This window comes from Falco naumanni, chromosome 13, assembly GCF_017639655.2.
Source record: "Falco naumanni isolate bFalNau1 chromosome 13, bFalNau1.pat, whole genome shotgun sequence".
Taxonomy (NCBI): domain Eukaryota; kingdom Metazoa; phylum Chordata; class Aves; order Falconiformes; family Falconidae; genus Falco; species Falco naumanni.
In genome coordinates, this window is record NC_054066.1 from 571126 (window position 1) to 589890 (window position 18765).

At 61.1% G+C, this 18765-nt stretch overlaps 1 protein-coding gene across 1 annotated transcript; it reads left to right on the plus strand.

The window, feature by feature from the left end:
- Positions 1-611: 611 nt before the first annotated feature.
- C3 (complement C3) lies at positions 612-17485 on the plus strand. The gene is made up of 40 exons (XM_040613182.1): positions 612-718; positions 1530-1722; positions 2250-2409; positions 2721-2791; positions 2872-2966; positions 3048-3130; positions 3218-3308; positions 4038-4140; positions 4289-4409; positions 4689-4804; positions 5055-5201; positions 5643-5855; positions 5952-6146; positions 6784-6945; positions 7023-7152; positions 7331-7402; positions 7669-7869; positions 8486-8597; positions 8931-9016; positions 9357-9496; positions 9578-9790; positions 10085-10151; positions 10575-10661; positions 10748-10951; positions 11173-11248; positions 11329-11488; positions 11658-11753; positions 11895-12045; positions 12157-12320; positions 12786-12944; positions 13495-13645; positions 13762-13813; positions 14043-14130; positions 14510-14599; positions 15096-15201; positions 15546-15635; positions 15805-15891; positions 16147-16230; positions 16668-16803; positions 17259-17485. Exons 1-40 carry the CDS (start codon positions 648-650, stop codon positions 17398-17400), a joined length of 4965 nt encoding a protein of 1654 aa, XP_040469116.1. The 5' UTR covers positions 612-647; the 3' UTR covers positions 17401-17485.
- The last annotated feature ends 1280 nt before the right edge of the window (positions 17486-18765 follow it).

Below are 18765 nucleotides of genomic sequence, written 5' to 3' on the forward strand. Positions count from 1 at the left end.
TGGGGCTGGGGTCTGCACCCACACCGAGGGTCCCGTGGGGGGCCCAGGTGCCCAGCCATGGTCACCCATCCCCTGAGGGACCTACAGTGTCCAGGTCCTGCCAAGGGTCCATGGGGGGTCTGAGGTGTCACAGTCCGGGGGGGACGACGACCCCCAGGCACCTGGGTCCTGCCCACCCCTACCCCACAACCCAGGAGGATGATGGGTGTCCCCTGGTGTCCCCCCGTTCCCTGTCGCGTCCCCCCCTTTGGTGTCCCTTCTCTGGTGTCGCAACCCCCGGTGGCCCCCCGCCAGCTGCCTTCCCCGAAATGAGGAAGGACCTGGGTGTCAGGGCAGCCCCTCCCCCACCCCGCGTGGGTGGACCCAGGGGTTCCCAGCCCCCACCCAGGTGGACCCAAGGGATCTGGGACCCCCCCCACACCCCTCAAAGTGGGTCCCAGAGTCCCTTGGCCACAGGTTGACCCGGGGGCCCGGGCAGACACACCCTAACACCCCCCAAGTGGATCCAGGCGCCTGGCCCCTCCCCCCCCCGCACATCCCCCCCCCATCTGGGTGCTGGTTACCCATTAACCAGTATTAACCAGCGCCACCACCATAAAGGGACCCCCCAGATCCACCGTCTCCGTGTCCCCCCCACCTCTACAGCCATGGGGGCTCCGGCGCTGCCCCTCCTCCTCGGTCTCCTGCTGCTGCATGTGGCCCCCACCCATGCCCAAATGTGAGTCATCGGGACCCCCCCCCACCTCCAGGAACCCCCACCCCCACCCATTGGACCCCCTCTTCTGAGACACCCACGTACCTTTGGATCCACCCTGGGATCCCCCATGCACCTATGGGACACCCACACCCACTGGGACCCCTCTTCTGGGACCCCACACCCACCAGACCCCTTCTTCTGAGACTCCAAACTCAGGGGACCCCCCACCCACCCACTGGATCCCCTCTTCTGGGTTCCCCACTTTAGGATCCCCCCTGAGATCCCCTCACCCATGGGATCACCCTGGCTGGACCCTAATGGCTGGGACCTCCTCTCAACCGAGACCCCCTGCCCCAGATGGAACCCCCATGGTGGACCCCACCATGGCCAGGATCCCCCACCCTCAGTTGACCCCCCCTCCCCCCACATTCAGGACCCCCAGAATCAAGATACGTCTGTCTGGGACCCCCACCCCAACTGCCACCCCCCTGACAGGGACCCCCAACCCACCTGGGACCCCCACCTCAGATGGAATCCCCCTTTCCAGACCCCCCTAAGGGTGGGTGGTGACGGGCAATGGGGGGGATACTGGGATGCAGAGGGGGGATACTGGGATGCAGAGGGGGGATACTGGGATGCAGAGGGGAATTTCCTTCAGGCCCAAGGGTGCCGTGGGGTCCCCAGGGTGCTGTGGGGGACAGATTCGGGGGTCCCTATGGTGCTAGGGGGACAGACTTGGGGGGGCCTGGGTGCTGTGAGGTCCACAGAGCACTTTGGGGGGGGGGGGGGAGGTGTGTGACAACCCAACCCCCCCGATGGCTGATGTCCCCAGGGTGACGATGGTGACACCAGCGGTGCTGCGGCTGGAGACGGAGGAGCAGGTGGTGCTGGAGGCACCAGGGTTGAACTCCCAGACCGAGGCCACTATCCTGGTGCAGGACTTTCCCCTCAAGCGTCATGTGTTCTACCAGACTCGTGTGCCGCTGAGCCCCGCCGAGGGCATGTTGGCCACCACCACCATCAAGGTGTGTCACCACCCTTGTGTCATCTCCTGGCCGGTCACTGCCCCTTACTGCCCCGTGGAGGGTGGCCCATGGGGCTCAACTCAATATGAGACGGTGGAGAATCTCCATGGGGCTGGTGGGACGTGGGGGAGGATGGCCACCATGAGGTTCAACCCTATATGAGACAGAGAATCTCCAGGGGGCTGGTGGGACATGGGGGAGGATGGTCACCACGGGGTTCAACCATATATGAGACGGTAGAGAATCTCCACGAGGCTGGTGGGACGTGTGTGAGGGGCGGTCACCATGGGGTCCTTGGGGATGGTGGCTCTGAGGTCCTTGGGGACAGTCCCCTCAGGTCCTTGGGGACAGTGACCCCTGGGGTCCTTGGAAATGGTCACCCTTGGGTCTTAGATGATGGTCAGCCTGGAGCCCTTGGGGACTGTCACCTGGCGCCCACAGCCCCTTCCCTGGGGATGGGTGTCATCTGGTGTCCCTTGCCCCGTCCCCATGGTGCAGGTGCCACCAGGTGTCCTCTGTCCCCGCAGGTGTCGGCCAAGTCCCTGCCGCAGGCGGGGGAGAAGCAGTTTGTCTCGGTGACAGCACGGGCGGCCTCGGTGACGCTGGAGAAGGTCCTGCTGGTGTCACGCCAGAGTGGCCACATCTTCCTGCAGACCGACAAGCCCATCTACACTCCAGGCTCCACCGGTGTGTCCCTGGGGTGCTGGGTCTCACCATGGCATGTTGGGGTGCTGGTGGCACCATGGGGCACTGGGCCACCTCCACAGCACCTTGGGGTGCTGGGTCTCACCATGGCATGTTGGGGCGCTGGTGGCACCTTGAGGCACTGGGTCCAACACCCATTTGCGGACCTCCTCATGATGTCCCCCTTGATGTTCCCATTGGGGTCCAGCACCCGTTTGGGGACACCCCCATGGCACCTCCACTGGGACCCAGCACCCATTTCTGGCCGTCCCCATGCCACCCCTGCTCACTTTGTCCCCCCTGCCTCCTCCCAGTGCTCTGCCGCCTCTTTGCTCTGAGCCACCTCATGAAACCTGTGTCCAAGACAGTGATCGTGGAGGTCAAGGTGGGTGCCAGCTGGGGACACAGGGACATGGGGGGACAGCCACCCATGCCACTGTTCCTAACCACCTTGTGTCCCTTCAGACACCCGATAACATCATCATCAAGCAAGTGCCCGTGTCCTCTCCGATGAAGACCGGCATCTTCTCACTCAACCACAACCTCCCCGAGGTCGTCAGGTGGGTGCCACCCCCCAGGGTGGCCTGGGGACAACTGTGACCCTGGGCTAGTCCCCTCACCCTGTCCCCTGCCTTTTCCAGCCTGGGGACGTGGACGATATTGGCCAAATTTGAAGACTCACCAGAACAGGCTTTCACGACCCAATTTGAAGTCAAGGAGTATGGTAAGGTGGGGGTGGGGAACCCCGGTTGCCCAGGTCCCTTGTCCCTCTCCTGGACACCTGGGTCCATTGGGTGTTCCCCCCTCCCAGTGCTGCCGAGCTTTGAGGTGGTCCTGGAGCCGGAGGAGAAGTTCCTCTACATCGACCGGAATGAGGATTTCCGAGTGTCCATCACCGCCAGGTGGGATGGGGACCCCAGACCTGCTCGTTCTGGGGGTCGAACCCCCATGGGTGATGGTGTGGGGTGACAGAAAGTCCCCAGGGGGGAGGGGGTGACATGAATGCAGGGGGACAGGGTGATGGGGGTGTGGGGAAATGGGGTGGGGAGGATGGTGGTGGAGGTGGCAGGGGGACATGGGGACGTGGAGGGACAGGGACTGGGTGATGGGGGGTGTGGGGACATGGGGTGAGGAGGATGCTGGGTGGTGGAGGTGGCAGGGGGGGACACGGGGACATGGAGGGACAGGGACTGGGTGATGGAGGTGTGGGGACATGGGGTGAGGAGGATGCTGGGTGGTGGAGGTGGCAGGGGGGACATGGGGACATGGAGGGACAGGGACTGGGTGATGGGGGTGTGGGGACATGGGGTGAGGAGGATGCTGGGTGGTGGAGGTGGCAGGGGGGACACGGGGACATGGAGGGACAGGGACATGGTGATGGGGGTGTGGGGAAATGGAGTGGGGAGGATGGTGGAGGTGGCAGGGGGACACGGGGACATGGAGGGACAGGGACGTGGTGATGGGGGTGTGGGGGACACGGGCACGTGGAGTGACGGAGTGATGAGGACACGTGGTGATGGGGTGACAGGGTTGCGTGACAAGAGGATGTGGGGACGCAGGGTGACAGTGATATGGATGTGACGGGGACGTGGGGACAGGGGTTGACGGTGACACTGGTGGCTTGTCCCCAGGTACCTGTACGGGAAGCGCCTCCACGGGACGGCCTTCGTCCTCTTTGGTGTGATGGTGGATGACGAGAGGAAGAGCATCCCCGACTCCCTGCGGCGTGTCGAGGTCCCCCTGTCCCTGTCCCCACCCCTGTCCCTATTCCAGTCCCTTGCTGAGCCCCACCCCCGTCTCATACTGCGCCCTGCCACCCCTTGTCCCCCTTCCCACCCTGGTCCCTGTGGCTGTCCCCTGTCCCACTGACTCGGCGCTGCAGGTGACGGACGGGGACGGGGAAGCTGTGCTGTCCATGGCCACGCTGCGGCAGCGCTTCAAAAACCCCCAGGAGCTGGTGGGACATTCGCTCTACGTCTCCGTCACCGTCCTCACTGAGTCAGGTGTGTGGGGACATCACAGGGGACACAGGGGACCTGGGGTGGGTGGGGACAGCAGGGATGCATGAGGCCGTGCGCTGTATGTCTCTGTGGTAGTCTTGAAGTTGGGTGGGTGGGGGGACAGCTGGGGGCACGTGGGGGACAGCGGTGACACGTGGGGTTGGGGACAGCAAAGGATGGGGAGACGTGGGGCCACCCAAGGTGAGGCAGGGCTGTCCCCGGTGGAGACTGGGAGTCCTGTCATGATGCCGGGTGACACGGCCACCCCCATGGCCACCGCAGGCAGCGACATGGTGGAGGCGCAGCGCAGCGGCATCCGCATCGTGACGTCCCCGTACAACATCCACTTCACCCGCACCCCCAAGTACTTCAAGCCGGGGATGCCCTTCAACCTGATGGTAACGGCACCTGGGGACAGCGGTGGCATTGGCCCAGGACCTCCATGGTCCCGGGGTCCCCAGCATCGGGATGGGCATGTGGCAAGCCCGGGGGATTGTGGGTGGAGGAGACTTGGCCACCAGGTTCTGTCCCCATGTCGTGTCACCTGGAGGGGGCCTGGGGATTGTGGTCTGTCCCTGTGTCACCTGGATGGTCCTAGGTGACATGTCCCTGGTGCCGTGTCCTCATATTACACCGTGTCCCCTGTAGGTCTACGTCACTAACCCAGATGAGTCCCCGGCTGCGCGTGTCACCGTCAAGGCCGATGGCTTCCAGGGTCTCGTCTCCACCCAGCGTGATGGCACAGCCAAGCTGGTCCTCAACATGCCGGCCAACAAGGATACCGTCCCCATCACCGTGAGTGGGGACAGGTACTGGGGTGGTCTTGGAACTGGGGTGGCCGAGGTGGCTGGGGACAGGGGTGAGGTGGCGTGAGGGTTGGTGTTGCTGAGAAAACCAAGGTGTCCGAGATGTCTGGAGTGTCCAAGGATCATGGCCATCGTGGTCACCATTGGCCAAGGGCCAGGACAGCAGGATTGGGGAACCAAGATGACCCAGACATCTGTGGTGGCCACAGGTCAGGGCCACCTTGGTCACCATTGACCAAGGACCAGGACAGCAGGATTGGGGAACCAGGATGACCCAGACATCTGTGGTGGCCACGGATCAGGGCCACCCTGGTCACCGTTGACCAAGGACCAGGACATCCAAGACCTCTACAGTGGCCAAGACCTCCATGTTGACCTCTGCCCAGGTCCACCCCATTGACCAAGCGCCACTGTGTCCCCCGTGTCGCAGGTGCGGACGGACCAGGCGGGGTTGCCACCTGAACGCCAAGCCTCACGCCAGATGACTGCCAAAGCTTACCACAGCCAGGCTAATTCCGGAAACTTCCTCCACCTGGCCGTGGGAGCCACCGAGCTGCAGGCTGGGGACAACCTCCCTGTGAATTTCCACCTCAAGAGCAACAGCAACAACGTCCGTGACTCCGTCCCATACTTCACCTACCTGGTGAGAGCCCTTGGCCTCTGCCAACCAACTGCCCCCCATCCTGGGGACGTAGGTGTCGAGGTGCCCACCAACCCTACCTTTCCTTGCCCACCGTAGATCATGAGCAAGGGACGCATCGTCCGCGTGGGGCGACAACGACATGAGGCCGGCCAGAGCCTGGTCACCATGACGCTGCCAGTGACAGCTGAGCTGATCCCCTCCTTCCGCATCGTGGCCTACTACTACGTGATGCCCGGTGAGATCGTTGCTGACTCCGTCTGGGTTGACGTCAAGGACACTTGCATGGGCACTGTGAGTGTGGCCCCACTGTCCCAGGGGTCGTGGGGGGTTCCTGGGGACATTGGCTGGGCCTTGGACATGGCTGGAGTGACCTTTGAGGGGTTTGGGGTTGGCCCTTGGAAGGGCTTGGGTGGCCCGTGATGGAGGTTGTGTGGTTTGGATGGTCCATGAGGGGCTTGGCCATCTCGTGGGGGGCCTTGGTGTGGTCCAGGTTGGCCCATGATGGAGGTTGTGTGGGTTGGATGGTCCGTGAGGGGCTTGGCCGTCTCATGGGGGGGCCTTGGTGTGGTCCAGGTTGGCCCATGATGGAGGTTGTGTGGTTTGGATGGTCCATGAGGGGCTTGGCCGTTTCATGGGGGGGCCTTGGTGTGGTCCAGGTTGGCCCATGATGGAGGTTGTGTGGTTTGGATGGTCCATGAGGGGCTTGGCCGTCTCATGGGGGGGGCTTGGTGTGGTCCAGGTTGGCCCATTGATCGTCCAGATATTCCGCGGTGGAGGACACAACCATCAGCTACTCCTGGAGGACTCCAGCCCTCTGTGGGGTTGGGGTACCCCCCTTGGGCTGCTCTTGGGGGTGTGATGAAGGTTTTGGGGGGGCATCCTGTGGACATGACCCAGACAGCCCCACCCCCCACTCTGTCCCTGGCAGCTGGTGGTGACGGCAGCGACTGAGAACGACAAGCGGGTGCAGGAGCCGGGGACACCCATGCGGCTGCGCATCGAGGGGGACCACAACGCCTACGTGGGCTTGGTGGCCGTGGACAAGGGCGTCTTCGTCCTCAGCAACAAGAACAGGATCACCCAGTCCAGGGTGGGTGGCCAGGTCCCCATCCTCGCTGTCCCTGGGTGGTGGCAGTGGCTCTTATTGTTGTCCCCTGTTGGTCACAGTTTTGGGACACAGTGGAAAAAAGTGACATCGGTTGCACCCCGGGCAGCGGGAGGGACAACGTGGGGGTCTTCGCTGATGCTGGCCTCAGCCTGGTCACCAACATGAGGATCTCCACACCACAGCGAGGAGGTAGGGGACATTCTGGGGACGGGGACAACCTGGGGGTGGCACCTTGGGGAAGGGGGAGTGTGGATGGGGGACGTATCTCCTGAGATTTGGGGTGTCACAGCTGATGTCAAGGGGCAGTGACACCCAGGTTTGGGGTGTGACACCACGGGGTCCTCACCTGTGTCCTCTTTGTCACCAGAGGTCCAGTGTCCCCAGCCTGCGAAACGCAAGCGCCGCTCCCTGCAGCTGCTCGAGTACAAAGGCACCAAGGGTAGGTGGCACTGCCCCATGTCCCCAAGAACACTGGAATGTCCTGTGCCCCTGGGACAGCAGATTGTCCCATGTCCCCGAGGGACACCAGGTTGTCCCATGTTCCATTTAACATCAGAGCATCCCGCATCCCAGTCAATACCAGTGTCCCCGGTCCTCGAGGGACACCAGAGCTTCCCGTGTCCCAGTCAATACCAGTGTCCCCGGTCCCTGGTGGCCCTCCAGCCACTGGAACTGGGTGCTAGCTGGGTGCCTCGGTGCCGGCAGCGGCGGAGTACGCGGACAAGGCGCTGCGCAAGTGCTGTGAGGACGGCATGAAGGAAAACCCCATGGGCCACAGCTGTGAGCAACGGACCAACTACATCCAGGATGGAGAAGCTTGCATCCGAGCCTTCCTCGACTGCTGCAAATACATCAAGGACATCTACGACCAGAAGCAGCGCGAGCTCTACCTCGAGCTGGCTCGAAGCAAGTGCTGGGAAGTGGTGGGGTGGTGGGGGGGTTGATGGAGGAACCTTGGGTGAAGGTTGGGTGAGCCTCCAGCATTGCTTGGGTTGAAAAGTTGGGTTGAAAAGTTGGGTGAAAACGAGGCAGTGGTGGGGCAATGGTGGGATTGATGAAGGAAGCTTGGGTGAAGGTCAGGTGAACCTCCAGCATTGCTTGCACTGTCCTCAGACAATGCTCGGAAGAGTTTTGGGCAACGCTTGGGTGAAAGTTGGTGCCTAGAAGATATTTGGGCAAAACAAGGGTGGTGCTGGGCAGTGGTGGGGTGATGATGGGGTTGATGGAGGAAGCTTGGGTGAAGCTTGGGTGAACCTCCATCATTGCTTGGGTTGGAAGTTGGGTGAAAACGAGGCAGTGGTGGGGTGATGGTGGCGTTAATGGAAGAAGCTTGGGTGAACCTCCAGCATTGCTTGTTCTGTCCTTGGGCAATGCTCGGATGAGTTTTGGGCAGCGCTTGGGTGAAAGTTGATGTCTAGAAGATGCTTGGTGGTGGTGGGATGATGATGGGGCCATAGTAGCTTCACCCAGCAGTTGGGCTCCTGAGGCCATAGCTGAGTGGGATGCTGCCACCCCCACCCAGGCGAGGCAGAAGATATCTTCCTGGCCGACAAGGACATCACCTCCCGAAGCCTGTTCCCGGAGAGCTGGCTGTGGCAGGTGGAGTCACTGACGGAGCGGCCCAATGAGCTGGGGTGAGCCCCGTGCCCTTGTCCCACCACCCCTCCACTCCATGGCTCAACGTGGGGTCCGTTACCTCCTCCCTGTCCGGCTCTGGGTGCTGTCTTGCCCAGCCTGCAGACCACCCATGACCCAACCTCCCCCCCGCCTCCAAGTCCTGACGAGGGCCACCCATGACCCGCTGGTGCTGCCTTGGGACCAGCTGTGACACCTTGGTGTCCTCCTGGTCCAGCTTAGAGACCAGTTATGGCACCTCCCCCGCCGCCTCCAGCTTGGTGGCTGGTTACACCTCCCTGGCCTGACTTGGGGCCGCTTGTGACTCCCTTGGTCGTTCCCATCCTCTCCAGAATCTCCGCGAAGACGCTGCCTGTGTACCTGAAGGACTCCATCACCACGTGGGAGGTCCTGGCCGTCAGCCTCTCACAGAGCAAGGGTAGGTCATGGAGTAGGAAGGTGTCCCTGGGGATCAAAGAAATCCCTCAAACCTCAAGTCCCTGGGACTTGAAGGGTCCCCTAAAACCTGGTGGGTTTCCTTGGGGTCTGAGGGATCTCCAGAGTCTTTGAGGGGTGCATAGCACTGGAGAGGTGTCCCAAACTCTGGGGAGATCCCTCAAAGCTTGGGTGCAGTCCTTGGGGCTTGAGGGATCCCCTAAGCCTTGGGAGGACTCCGTGGGACTTGAAGGATCTCCAAAAGCCTTGGGAATGTCCCTGGGACGTGAGGGGCCCGTCAAGTCCATCAACCTGAACCCCACGTCCCTGGGGCCACCCCACAGGGTTGTGTGTGGCGGACCCCTATGAGATCACGGTGATGAAGAACTTCTTTATCGACCTCCGCCTGCCCTACTCCGTGGTGAGGAACGAGCAGGTGGAAATCCGCGCCATCCTCTACAACTACTGGTTGCACCCCATCCAGGTTGGCAGGGGACATCTGGCTGGGCTTCTGGGGAGGGGTCTGTGACCACCTGAACCCCACAGCCAACTTTGCACACTGCAGGTGCGCGTGGAGCTGATGTACAACCCAGCTTTGTGCAGCGCCTCCACCTCCAAGACGCGCTACCAGCAGATCCTCAAGCTGAAACCGCAGTCGTCGTGGGCCGTGCCCTTCGTCATTGTCCCCTTGCAGCTGGGGCTGCACGACGTCGAGGTGAAGGCAGCTGTCAGGAACTCTGAAGTGGCTGACGGCGTCAAGAAGAAGCTCAAAGTTGTGGTGAGTTGTCCATTGCTCCTCATGGTATCTCCACCACGGGGTGCCACCTCCATCCCTGAGATGTCTCCAGCATAGGATCCCTGTCTCCACATTCATCCTGGTGTTGGTGCCCAGGGATGAAGGATCCTTCACCCCCAGGATGCTCAGCTGTGGTCTCCTGGGGCTCTCCCAGTTCGTCTCATGACCTGGGGGTGCTGGTTTATACTGGGACACCTTTCTCTACAACGTAGAAGGGCTGGGAAGGGGGGACCCAAAACCAGTCCAGCCTTTAGCATTGGACTCTCACCTCTGCAGCCTGAAGGGATGAGGTTGGAGAAGACGGTGAAGATAGTTGAGCTGGACCCGAAGGCGAAAGGAATCAGTGAGTGACCCCAGCTGGTCTTGGGGATGTCAAGGTGCCACTGAGAGAAGGATCTGGGGCATCTCAGGGCACAAGGGAAGTCTCACTGTGGGTCTGGGACATCTTGGAGGGTGGAGGATGTACCACCAAGGGTAGGACTGGGGAATCTTGGAGGACAAGGGACATTCCACTGGAGCTGGGGCATCTCAGGGGAGAAGGAACATCCTGGTACGGCTCAGGAACATCTTGAGGGACAAGGGACATCCCACTGGAGCTGGGGCATCTCAGGGGAGAAGGAACATCCTGGTATGGCTCAGGAACATCTTGAGGGACAAGGGACATCCTGCTGTAGATGTGGGGAAAGGCTGGGTCACCTCAGGGTTTGTGGGGGGACATGAAGGATTTGGGATCCTCCATCTCCATCCTGGCCTCTCTGCCCCACAGATGGTGTGCAGGAAGAGAAGGTGAAGGCAGCAAACCTCTCCGACATCGTCCCGAACACCGAGTCGGAGACCAAAGTCAGCATCCAAGGTGAGAGCAGAAGGGACACGCGTGGGGATGAGCTGGGAGGGGGCAGGACAACCTTGGCGTGACATCTCCCCCTTCTTCTGCTCCAGGCAACCCGGTGTCCATCATGGTGGAGAAAGCCATCGATGGGGACAAGCTGAAGCACCTCATCGTGACGCCAGCGGGCTGCGGGGAGCAGAACATGATCGGGCTGACCCCCACTGTCATCGCCACCCAGTACCTGGACAGCACACTGCAGTGGGAAAGTCTCGGTGTTGACCGCCGGGCTGAGGCCATCAACTTGATCAAAAAGGGTGGGAGCATCTTCTGGGTTCCTCTCTTGGGGTGCAAAATGTCACCATCACCCAAGGTGCTGAAGAAACTTGCACCTTTGAAGAAGGCACTGGTTGGGTGCTACCGGTTTGGGGATTTCTAGAGCTACTGGTTTGCACTGGGATGTGCTCCAGAGCCAGTTGGTGGCCTGAAGCCACCCTTGAGTGTTCCTTACGTTGGCCAACCATCATCTTCTCACCAGGTTATACCCAACAACTTGTTTTCCGGAAACCTGACAGCTCCTACGCCGCCTTTGTGGGCCGCGCATCGAGCACCTGGTGAGGGTCACGTCGCCACCGTCACTCACCTCTGGGTGACAGCGTTGGATGCGATGCTAAGGTCCTCCTCCTTTCCCCAGGTTGACAGCCTATGTGGCCAAAGTCTTTGCCATGGCCATTAAGCTGACGGACATTGAACCTGAGGTGATTTGTGGTGCTGTGAAATGGCTCATCCTGGAGAAGCAGCAGCCGGATGGGGTTTTCCAAGAAGATGCTCCTGTCATCCATAAGGAGATGGTGGTATGAAGGGGTCCAAACCCTGTCCCTGCTGATGACCAAAGACTTGCTGGGATGAGGATGGGCTTTTGGAGTGAGCCGCGAGGAAAGGACTATGTTGGGTGACGGGGATGGGTGTTGGGTAGGTGGAACTTGAGGTGGAACCATGATCCTGAGTTTTTTTGTCACGCAGGGAGGCTACCAGGGTGCCGAGCCCGAGGTGTCACTAACAGCCTTTGTCCTCATTGCTCTGCTGGAATCCCGGGACATCTGCAAGGACCATGTCAATGTGAGTGGCCCCATCCTCAGCCCCACATGGGGAGATGATTGACAACTGGCACCTGTCCCAGAAGGACAGTGCTTCAAGACGAGGTGCCTAACCCTTATAGCAGCCACCTGAGAATCCAAACTTACCATCCTTTCTGCCCAGAGCTTGGAAATGGGCATCCACAGAGCCAGTGAATACCTCTCCCGGAGGTACCAGTCATTGGCCCGACCCTACACGGTGGCCCTGACCTCCTACGCCTTAGCCCTGGCAGGGAAACTCAAAAGCGAGAAAGTTCTCATGAAGTTCTCCAAAGGTGATGTCTCACCAGAGGGGACAAAATGGGGGGCGGGGAGAGGTAATTATGGGATCCTGGTGGAGGGAGAAGTCATCCCTAGAGGGTGCTGAGGGACTGATGTCACCCCAGAGGGCCGATCCTGGGAGGAACGCAATGCCCGGACCTACAACATCGAGGGGACATCCTACGCGTTGCTGGCCTTGCTGCAGATGGAGAAGCCGGAGCTGACGGGGCCGGTGGCCCGCTGGCTTGCTCAGCAGAACTACTTTGGTGGTGGCTATGGATCCACTCAGGTGGGCTACAGACCCCCTGGCACCTATGGGTGCTGTCCTGGCACCTGCTGCCGTGGGGAAGCAGGGCAAGAAGATGGGGGTTGAAGGCTTTGTTAGAGGGTGAGGGGTCACCTTGTGGCCCTGGGGAACACCAGGGACATCTGTGTCTCCTGAGGGACACCTCGGATCCCATGGGACCCCAAAGGCATTGTGGGACCTGCTGAGGGCTTGGGGGTCACCTCAGGGCCCTTGGGAACCCCAGGGACACGGCACGTCCTTGGGGAACACCCCTGGTCCCACAGGATCTCAAGGGCTTTGGAAAACTTAAAAGGCCTGTCCCTGGGGGACATCTCCAGATCCTGGGGACCCCCAGGGACATGTCTGCTCCATAAGACCCCCAAGGGTTCCAAGTGACGGCCACCCAGGGGGCTTTGAGGGTGCTCTAGACAGTGTCCCCAAGCCCTGGTGACACAGGTGTCCCTGTAGGCCACCATCCTGGTATTCCAAGCACTGGCCCAGTACCAGGTGGACTCTCCACGGCAACTTGAGCTCAACCTCGACGTGTCGGTGCTGCTGCCACGCCGCGCCAGCGCCATCACCTACCGCATCGAGAACCGCAACGCCCTGGTGGCACGCAGCGCCGAGGTACCAGCACCCCTCGTCACCGTTGTCACTGTCACCATCAGGACCATGGGGATGCAGCACTGCTCGCCCTGCTGTTGCTGTCCATGGGATGACCCTGTCCCCTCTGTCTCTCTTCATGTCCTGGGACAATCTCGTCCCCTTCCTATGGCCTCGGGTGTCCCTTCCGTGTCCCCTCCGTGTCTGTGTCCTTCCACGGCTTGGGATGTCCCTGCCATGCCCCTCCATGTCCCAGGCTGATCTTGTCACCTCCTTGCTGTGACCTGGAATGTCCCTGTCCCCTCCATGTCCTGGAATGTCCCTGTCCCCTCCATGGCCTCCGATTTCCTTGTCCCCTCCATGTCCTGGAATGTCCCTGCTGTCCCCTCCATGTCCCCTCCATGGCCTCCGATTTCCTTGTCCCCTCCATGTCCTGGAATGTCCCTGCTGTCCCCTTCCATGTCCCCTCCATGTTCCTGCAAACCTCCATGGCTGAGGATGCCCCATCCCTTCCGTGTCCTTCCCAGGGATTGTCCCTGTCCTTCTCCTTCTCCAATGTCCCTTCTCCCCACAGACCAAGTTCAACGAGGACTTCACGGTGAAGGCGGAGGGTACGGGCAAGGGGACAATGACAGTGGTCACAGTCTACAATGCCAAGGTCCCCGAAAAGGACAACAAATGTGACAGTTTTGACCTGCAGGTACAGGTGGAAGACGTCAAGATAGGTCAGTTGCCCATGTGTCCCCAGTGTAGCCTCGTTATGTCCCCTCCCCACGTCCTCTATGTGTACCCTCCATGGCACCCCATGTCCCCTTCGATGTCCCCCATGTCTCCCTCACAGGCAGGGAAGAGGAGGGCATCATCCGCTCCGTCAAGATCACCATCTGCACCAGGTGGGACAGGGTGGGGTCTGGGGGACATCAGGGACATTGGAGGTAGGGAGGATATGGAGATACCGGGGACAGGGACATCAGGGAAACATATGGGGACGTTGGGGACAAGTAGGGCTCAGCCCCACCTTGTCACATAGGGATTCTTGGGAACAGGGACACCAGGGATGGGGGTGCTGGGGACAGTAGGGCAGCTGGGGACAGGCGGATGGCCTCAACCCTGTCCCCACAGGCACCTGGACAACGTGGATGCCACCATGTCCATCCTCGATGTCTCCATGCTCACAGGCTTCATGCCTGACCTCCAGGACCTGAAGAGGGTGAGTGTGGGGATGTGAGGACACGTGGGGGGACCCAGGGGACACGAAGGACCTTGTGTCTTTGTGCCATCATGTTCCCACATCTCTGTAACCCCCCTGCTGTGTCCCCACACCCCCATGTGTCCCTGTGTGTCACTGTGTCCCCACATCCCCCTCTGCTGCTGCATCCCTGGGTCCCTGCCTTTCTCTGGATGGCCATGTGTCCCCTGATGTCACTGTCCCCGTGTGTCCCCACGTCTCTGAGTCCCCTGCGTCCTGCCATGGCCATGTGTGTGTCCCCTGTGGCCGTCATCGCCGTGTCCCTGTGCCTGTACATCCCTCTATCCTGACACGGTTGTGTGTCCCCACGTGTCTTCTGTCACCGTGTCCCTTTCCCCAGCTCACGGAGGGGGTGGACAGGTACATCTCCAAGTTTGAGATTGACCAAGCGGATGCGGATCGCAGCAACGTCGTCATCTACCTCGACAAGGTTGGAAACACGGGGGTGGGGGATGGGAGTGGGGGGGACAGGATGGGACAGGGTGGGCACGTGATAGGGCAGGAATGGGGAGAGGGACAGGATGGGACAGGGATGGTGACGAGATGGCACAGGGATGGGGGTGGGGGGGGGGGGACAGGATGGACATTGGACGCAGTTGGAGGTGTGGGCAGGGACAGGATGGGACCAGGGATGAGGATGAAGCTGGGGACACAGGTGGGGACAGGACTGGGACAGGGGTGGGATGGGGACACAGGTGGTGTTGGGGACATGGGTAGGGACTGGAACAGGGACAGAGGTGGGAATGAAGTTGGGGACATGGATGAGGACAGAGGAGAAGGGTCTCAGGGATAGGTCCAAGACAGGAATGGCTCCAGGTCATGGGGGGACATAGGGACAGCGCGGGGACAGGGCTGGGGACAGGGACAGGGTGGGTGTTGGGGTGCTGGCTCCCACCTGGCTGCCACCGCCGTGTCCCTGTCCCCAGATCTCGCACAGCGCCCAGGAGTGTTTCGCCTTCAAGGCCCACCAGAAATTCCAGGTGGGCTTGATCCAGCCCGCGGCCGTCACCGTCTACAGCTACTACAAGATTGGTGTGTCCCACGGTCCCCTCAAGTCACCCCCGGGTCCCCTCCCTCCCCACGCTCTTCTCTGTGCTCCCTACGCCCACAAAGTCCCCTCTGTGTCCCCTCCTGTCTCTTTGTCCCACCATGTCCCTGCTGATCTTGTCACCATGTCCTCCCCCTGTGTCCCCTCCCGTCTCTTTGTCCCACCATGTCCCTGCTGATCTTGTCACCATGTCCTCCCTCTGTGTCCCCTCCTGTCCCTCCCCCTCCACACAGCAGTGCTCTGTCCCCATGGCTTCCACTGGTCCTTTCCCCTCGTGTCCCCCACCCCCACCCACCTCGTGTCCCCTGATGTCCCCATGTCCCTGCAGATGACCGCTGCACCCGGTTCTACCATCCGGACAAGGACGGTGGGAAACTGAGCAAGATCTGCTACGGGGACGTGTGCCGCTGTGCCGAAGGTGACACGGGGACATGGGGACAGATGGGATCGACACCCCTACCATGACAGGACATGTCATGGACAGGATGGGACATGTCGTGATGGGGATGGAGTCGTGTCCCTGCTATGGTGGGACATGCCACTGTCACAACAGACCTTGTCATGGCCATGTCCCCATGTCCCCACAGAAAACTGCTTCAGGCGGCACCTACAGGAGGCCCCCATCACCGTCAACCAGCGCATCGAGCGCGCCTGCGAGCCAGGAGTTGACTACGGTGGGACACGGGGGACAATGAGGGACGTGGGGGTGGGGGTTGTGGGATGTAGAAGGGACATCAAGGGTGTGGGTGGGGACGTGTAGGGCCGTAGAAGAGCATGAGGGTCATGGAGATACAGTAGGGGACATGGAGGGACAAGAAGGACAGGTTGGGGTTTAGAGGGACATGAGGGGGACAGAGGGGTCCCCAGACACCCTGGAGTGGGGGTGCTGTCTAGGGGTGAGGGTGACATGGAGATGTCCCCCTCCCCAGTCTACAAGGTGAAGCTGGTGGCACAGGAGGTGACGCCGTCCCATGACAACTACATCATGAACATCGTCTCAGTCATCAAGATGGGTATGAGCATCCCAGGGGTGGGAGACAAGGCCACCCTAAGGGACATGGTGGGGGTCACCTGGGGATGGGGACAGCCAGGAGCAGGGACACTCAGGTGGGTTGGTGTCACTGGGGTGGCTTGTGGGCTCCCAGGTGGGTTGATGTCACCCAAGGGTGCTGGGGACAGCCGTTGGGGAGGGATGCCCACGTGGGTTGGTGTCACCCAAGGGTGCTGGGGACACCCATGAGGGCTGGTGTCACCCACGTGGGGTGGAGACACCCAAGGGTGATGGGGAAAACTGGAGGGAACTGGTGCCACCCATGGCTGATGACACCAGTGGGGTGGTGCCACCAAGGACGCCAGTGGCTCCCTGGGGATCAAAAGTCTCATGGCAAAGTGGGTGTCCTTGTCATGTTGGGGTGGGGGTGACATGTCACCGGTGTGTCCCCCGGGACAGGCACTGACGAGGTCTCAGCCCAAAGCAACCGGACGTTCGTGAGCCACCAGCACTGCCGGGATGCGCTGAGGCTCCAGCTTGGCCAGGACTACCTGCTCTGGGGGCTGGCCACCGACCTGTGGGTCACCGGCAACCGGTAGGAGCATGGGGACACGGGTGGGGCCACATCTCGGGGGAACAGAAGACATGGGTAGATGGGACATGGGGACACGTGTGGGGACACAAGACATGGGTAGATGGGACATGGGGACACGTGTGGGGACGCTTCTCTGGGGGACACAAGACATGGGTAGATGGGACATGGGGACACGTGTGGGGACACAAGACATGGGTAGATGGGACATGGGGACACGTGTGGGGCAACATCTCTGGGGGACACAAGACATTGGTAGATGGGACATGGGGACACAGAGACCTGTGGACATGGGGACACTGACACCCAAGGACGCAGGCATGTTCCCACCTCACCCCGAGATTCTCCAGTGTCTCGTACAGGGTTGTGCACCCCATCCTCCACCCCCCCTCTGTATGTCCCCTAGGCTCCCACCCCCTTCTGACCCATGTCCCCTTCTGTCCCCTCGTTGTCACCAGCTTCTCCTACCTGATCGGCAAGGACACGTGGCTGGAGGCATGGCCCTCGGATGAGGCCTGTCAGGACCCCGAACTGCAGCCCCTCTGCCAGGACTTTGTTGAGTTTGCCGAGTCCATGACCATGTTCGGATGTCCAAACTGAGCTGGTGCCCCCCACCCATGGGTGCCCCCCCCCGCTGCCCCCCATTGTCCCCTTTTTTAGGGGTTAAAGAAGCCCTTTCTGACAACCTGGCTCTGGATCTGCATGGGGGGGGTGTGTGTCAGGGGGACGTGGGGACGCTGTAGGGGACAAGAGGGTGATGGGGACTCTGTAGGTGACAATGGAGTTGTGGGGACCCCACAGGGGCCGTGGGGACACTGTAGGTGACAATGGAGCTGTGAGGATCCCATGCACAGCCCTTGGTGCACAGTGCTACACGCCTTCGGTGCACAAGCCCTTGATGCACGGTGCTGCACGACCTCTGTGCTCGGTGCTGCACACCCTCGGTGCACAGCCCTTGGTGGATGGTGCTGCACACCTTTGGTGCACAGCCCTTGGTGCACAGTGCTACACGCCTTCGGTGCACAAGCCCTTGGTGCACGGTGCTGCACGACCTCTGTGCTCGGTGCCGCGCACCCTCGGTGCACAGCCCTTGGTGCATGGTGCTGCACACCTTTGGTGCACAGCCCTTGGTGCACAGTGGTGCACAGCCCTTGGTGCATGGTGCTGCACACCTTTGGTGCACAGCCCTTGGTGCATGGTGCTGCGCACCTTTGGTGCACAGCCCTTGGTGCACAGTGGTGCACAACCCTTGGTGCATGGTGCTGCGCACCTTTTGGTGCCCAACCCTTGGTGCACAGTGCTGCACGACCTCCGTGCTTGGTGCTGTGCGCCCTTTGGTGCTGCAAGCCTTTGGTGCCCAGCCCTTGGTGCATGGTGGTGCACAAGCCACTGGTGCACAATTTGGTGTACAAGCACTCGGTGCACAGTGCTGTACAAGCCTGTGGTGCACGGTGCTGCACATCTTTGGTGCCCATCCCTTGGTGCACAGTGCTGCACAAGCCTGTGGTGCACAATTCGGTGTACAAGCCCTTGGTGCACAGTGCTGCACAACCTCCATGCACGGTGCTGTGCACCCTTTGGTGCTGCATGCCTTTGATGCCTATCCCTTGGTGCACGATGGTGCACAGCCCTTGTTGCACGGTGCTGCACGCCTTTGGTGCCCAACCCTCGGTGCATGGTGCTGCACGGTGGTGCACAACCCATGGTGCACAGCCCTTGGTGCACGGTGGTGCACAGCCCTTGTTGCACGGTGCTGCACGCCTTTGGTGCCCAACCCTCGGTGCATGGTGCTGCACAGCCCTTGGTGCACGGTGGTGCACAACCCATGGTGCACAGCCCTTGGTGCACGGTGGTGCACAGCCCTTGTTGCATGGTGGTGCACAACCCATGGTGCACAGCCCTTGGTGCACGGTGGTGCACAGCCCGTGGTGCAGAGCCCTCGGTGCGCGGTGAACATTGCACCAC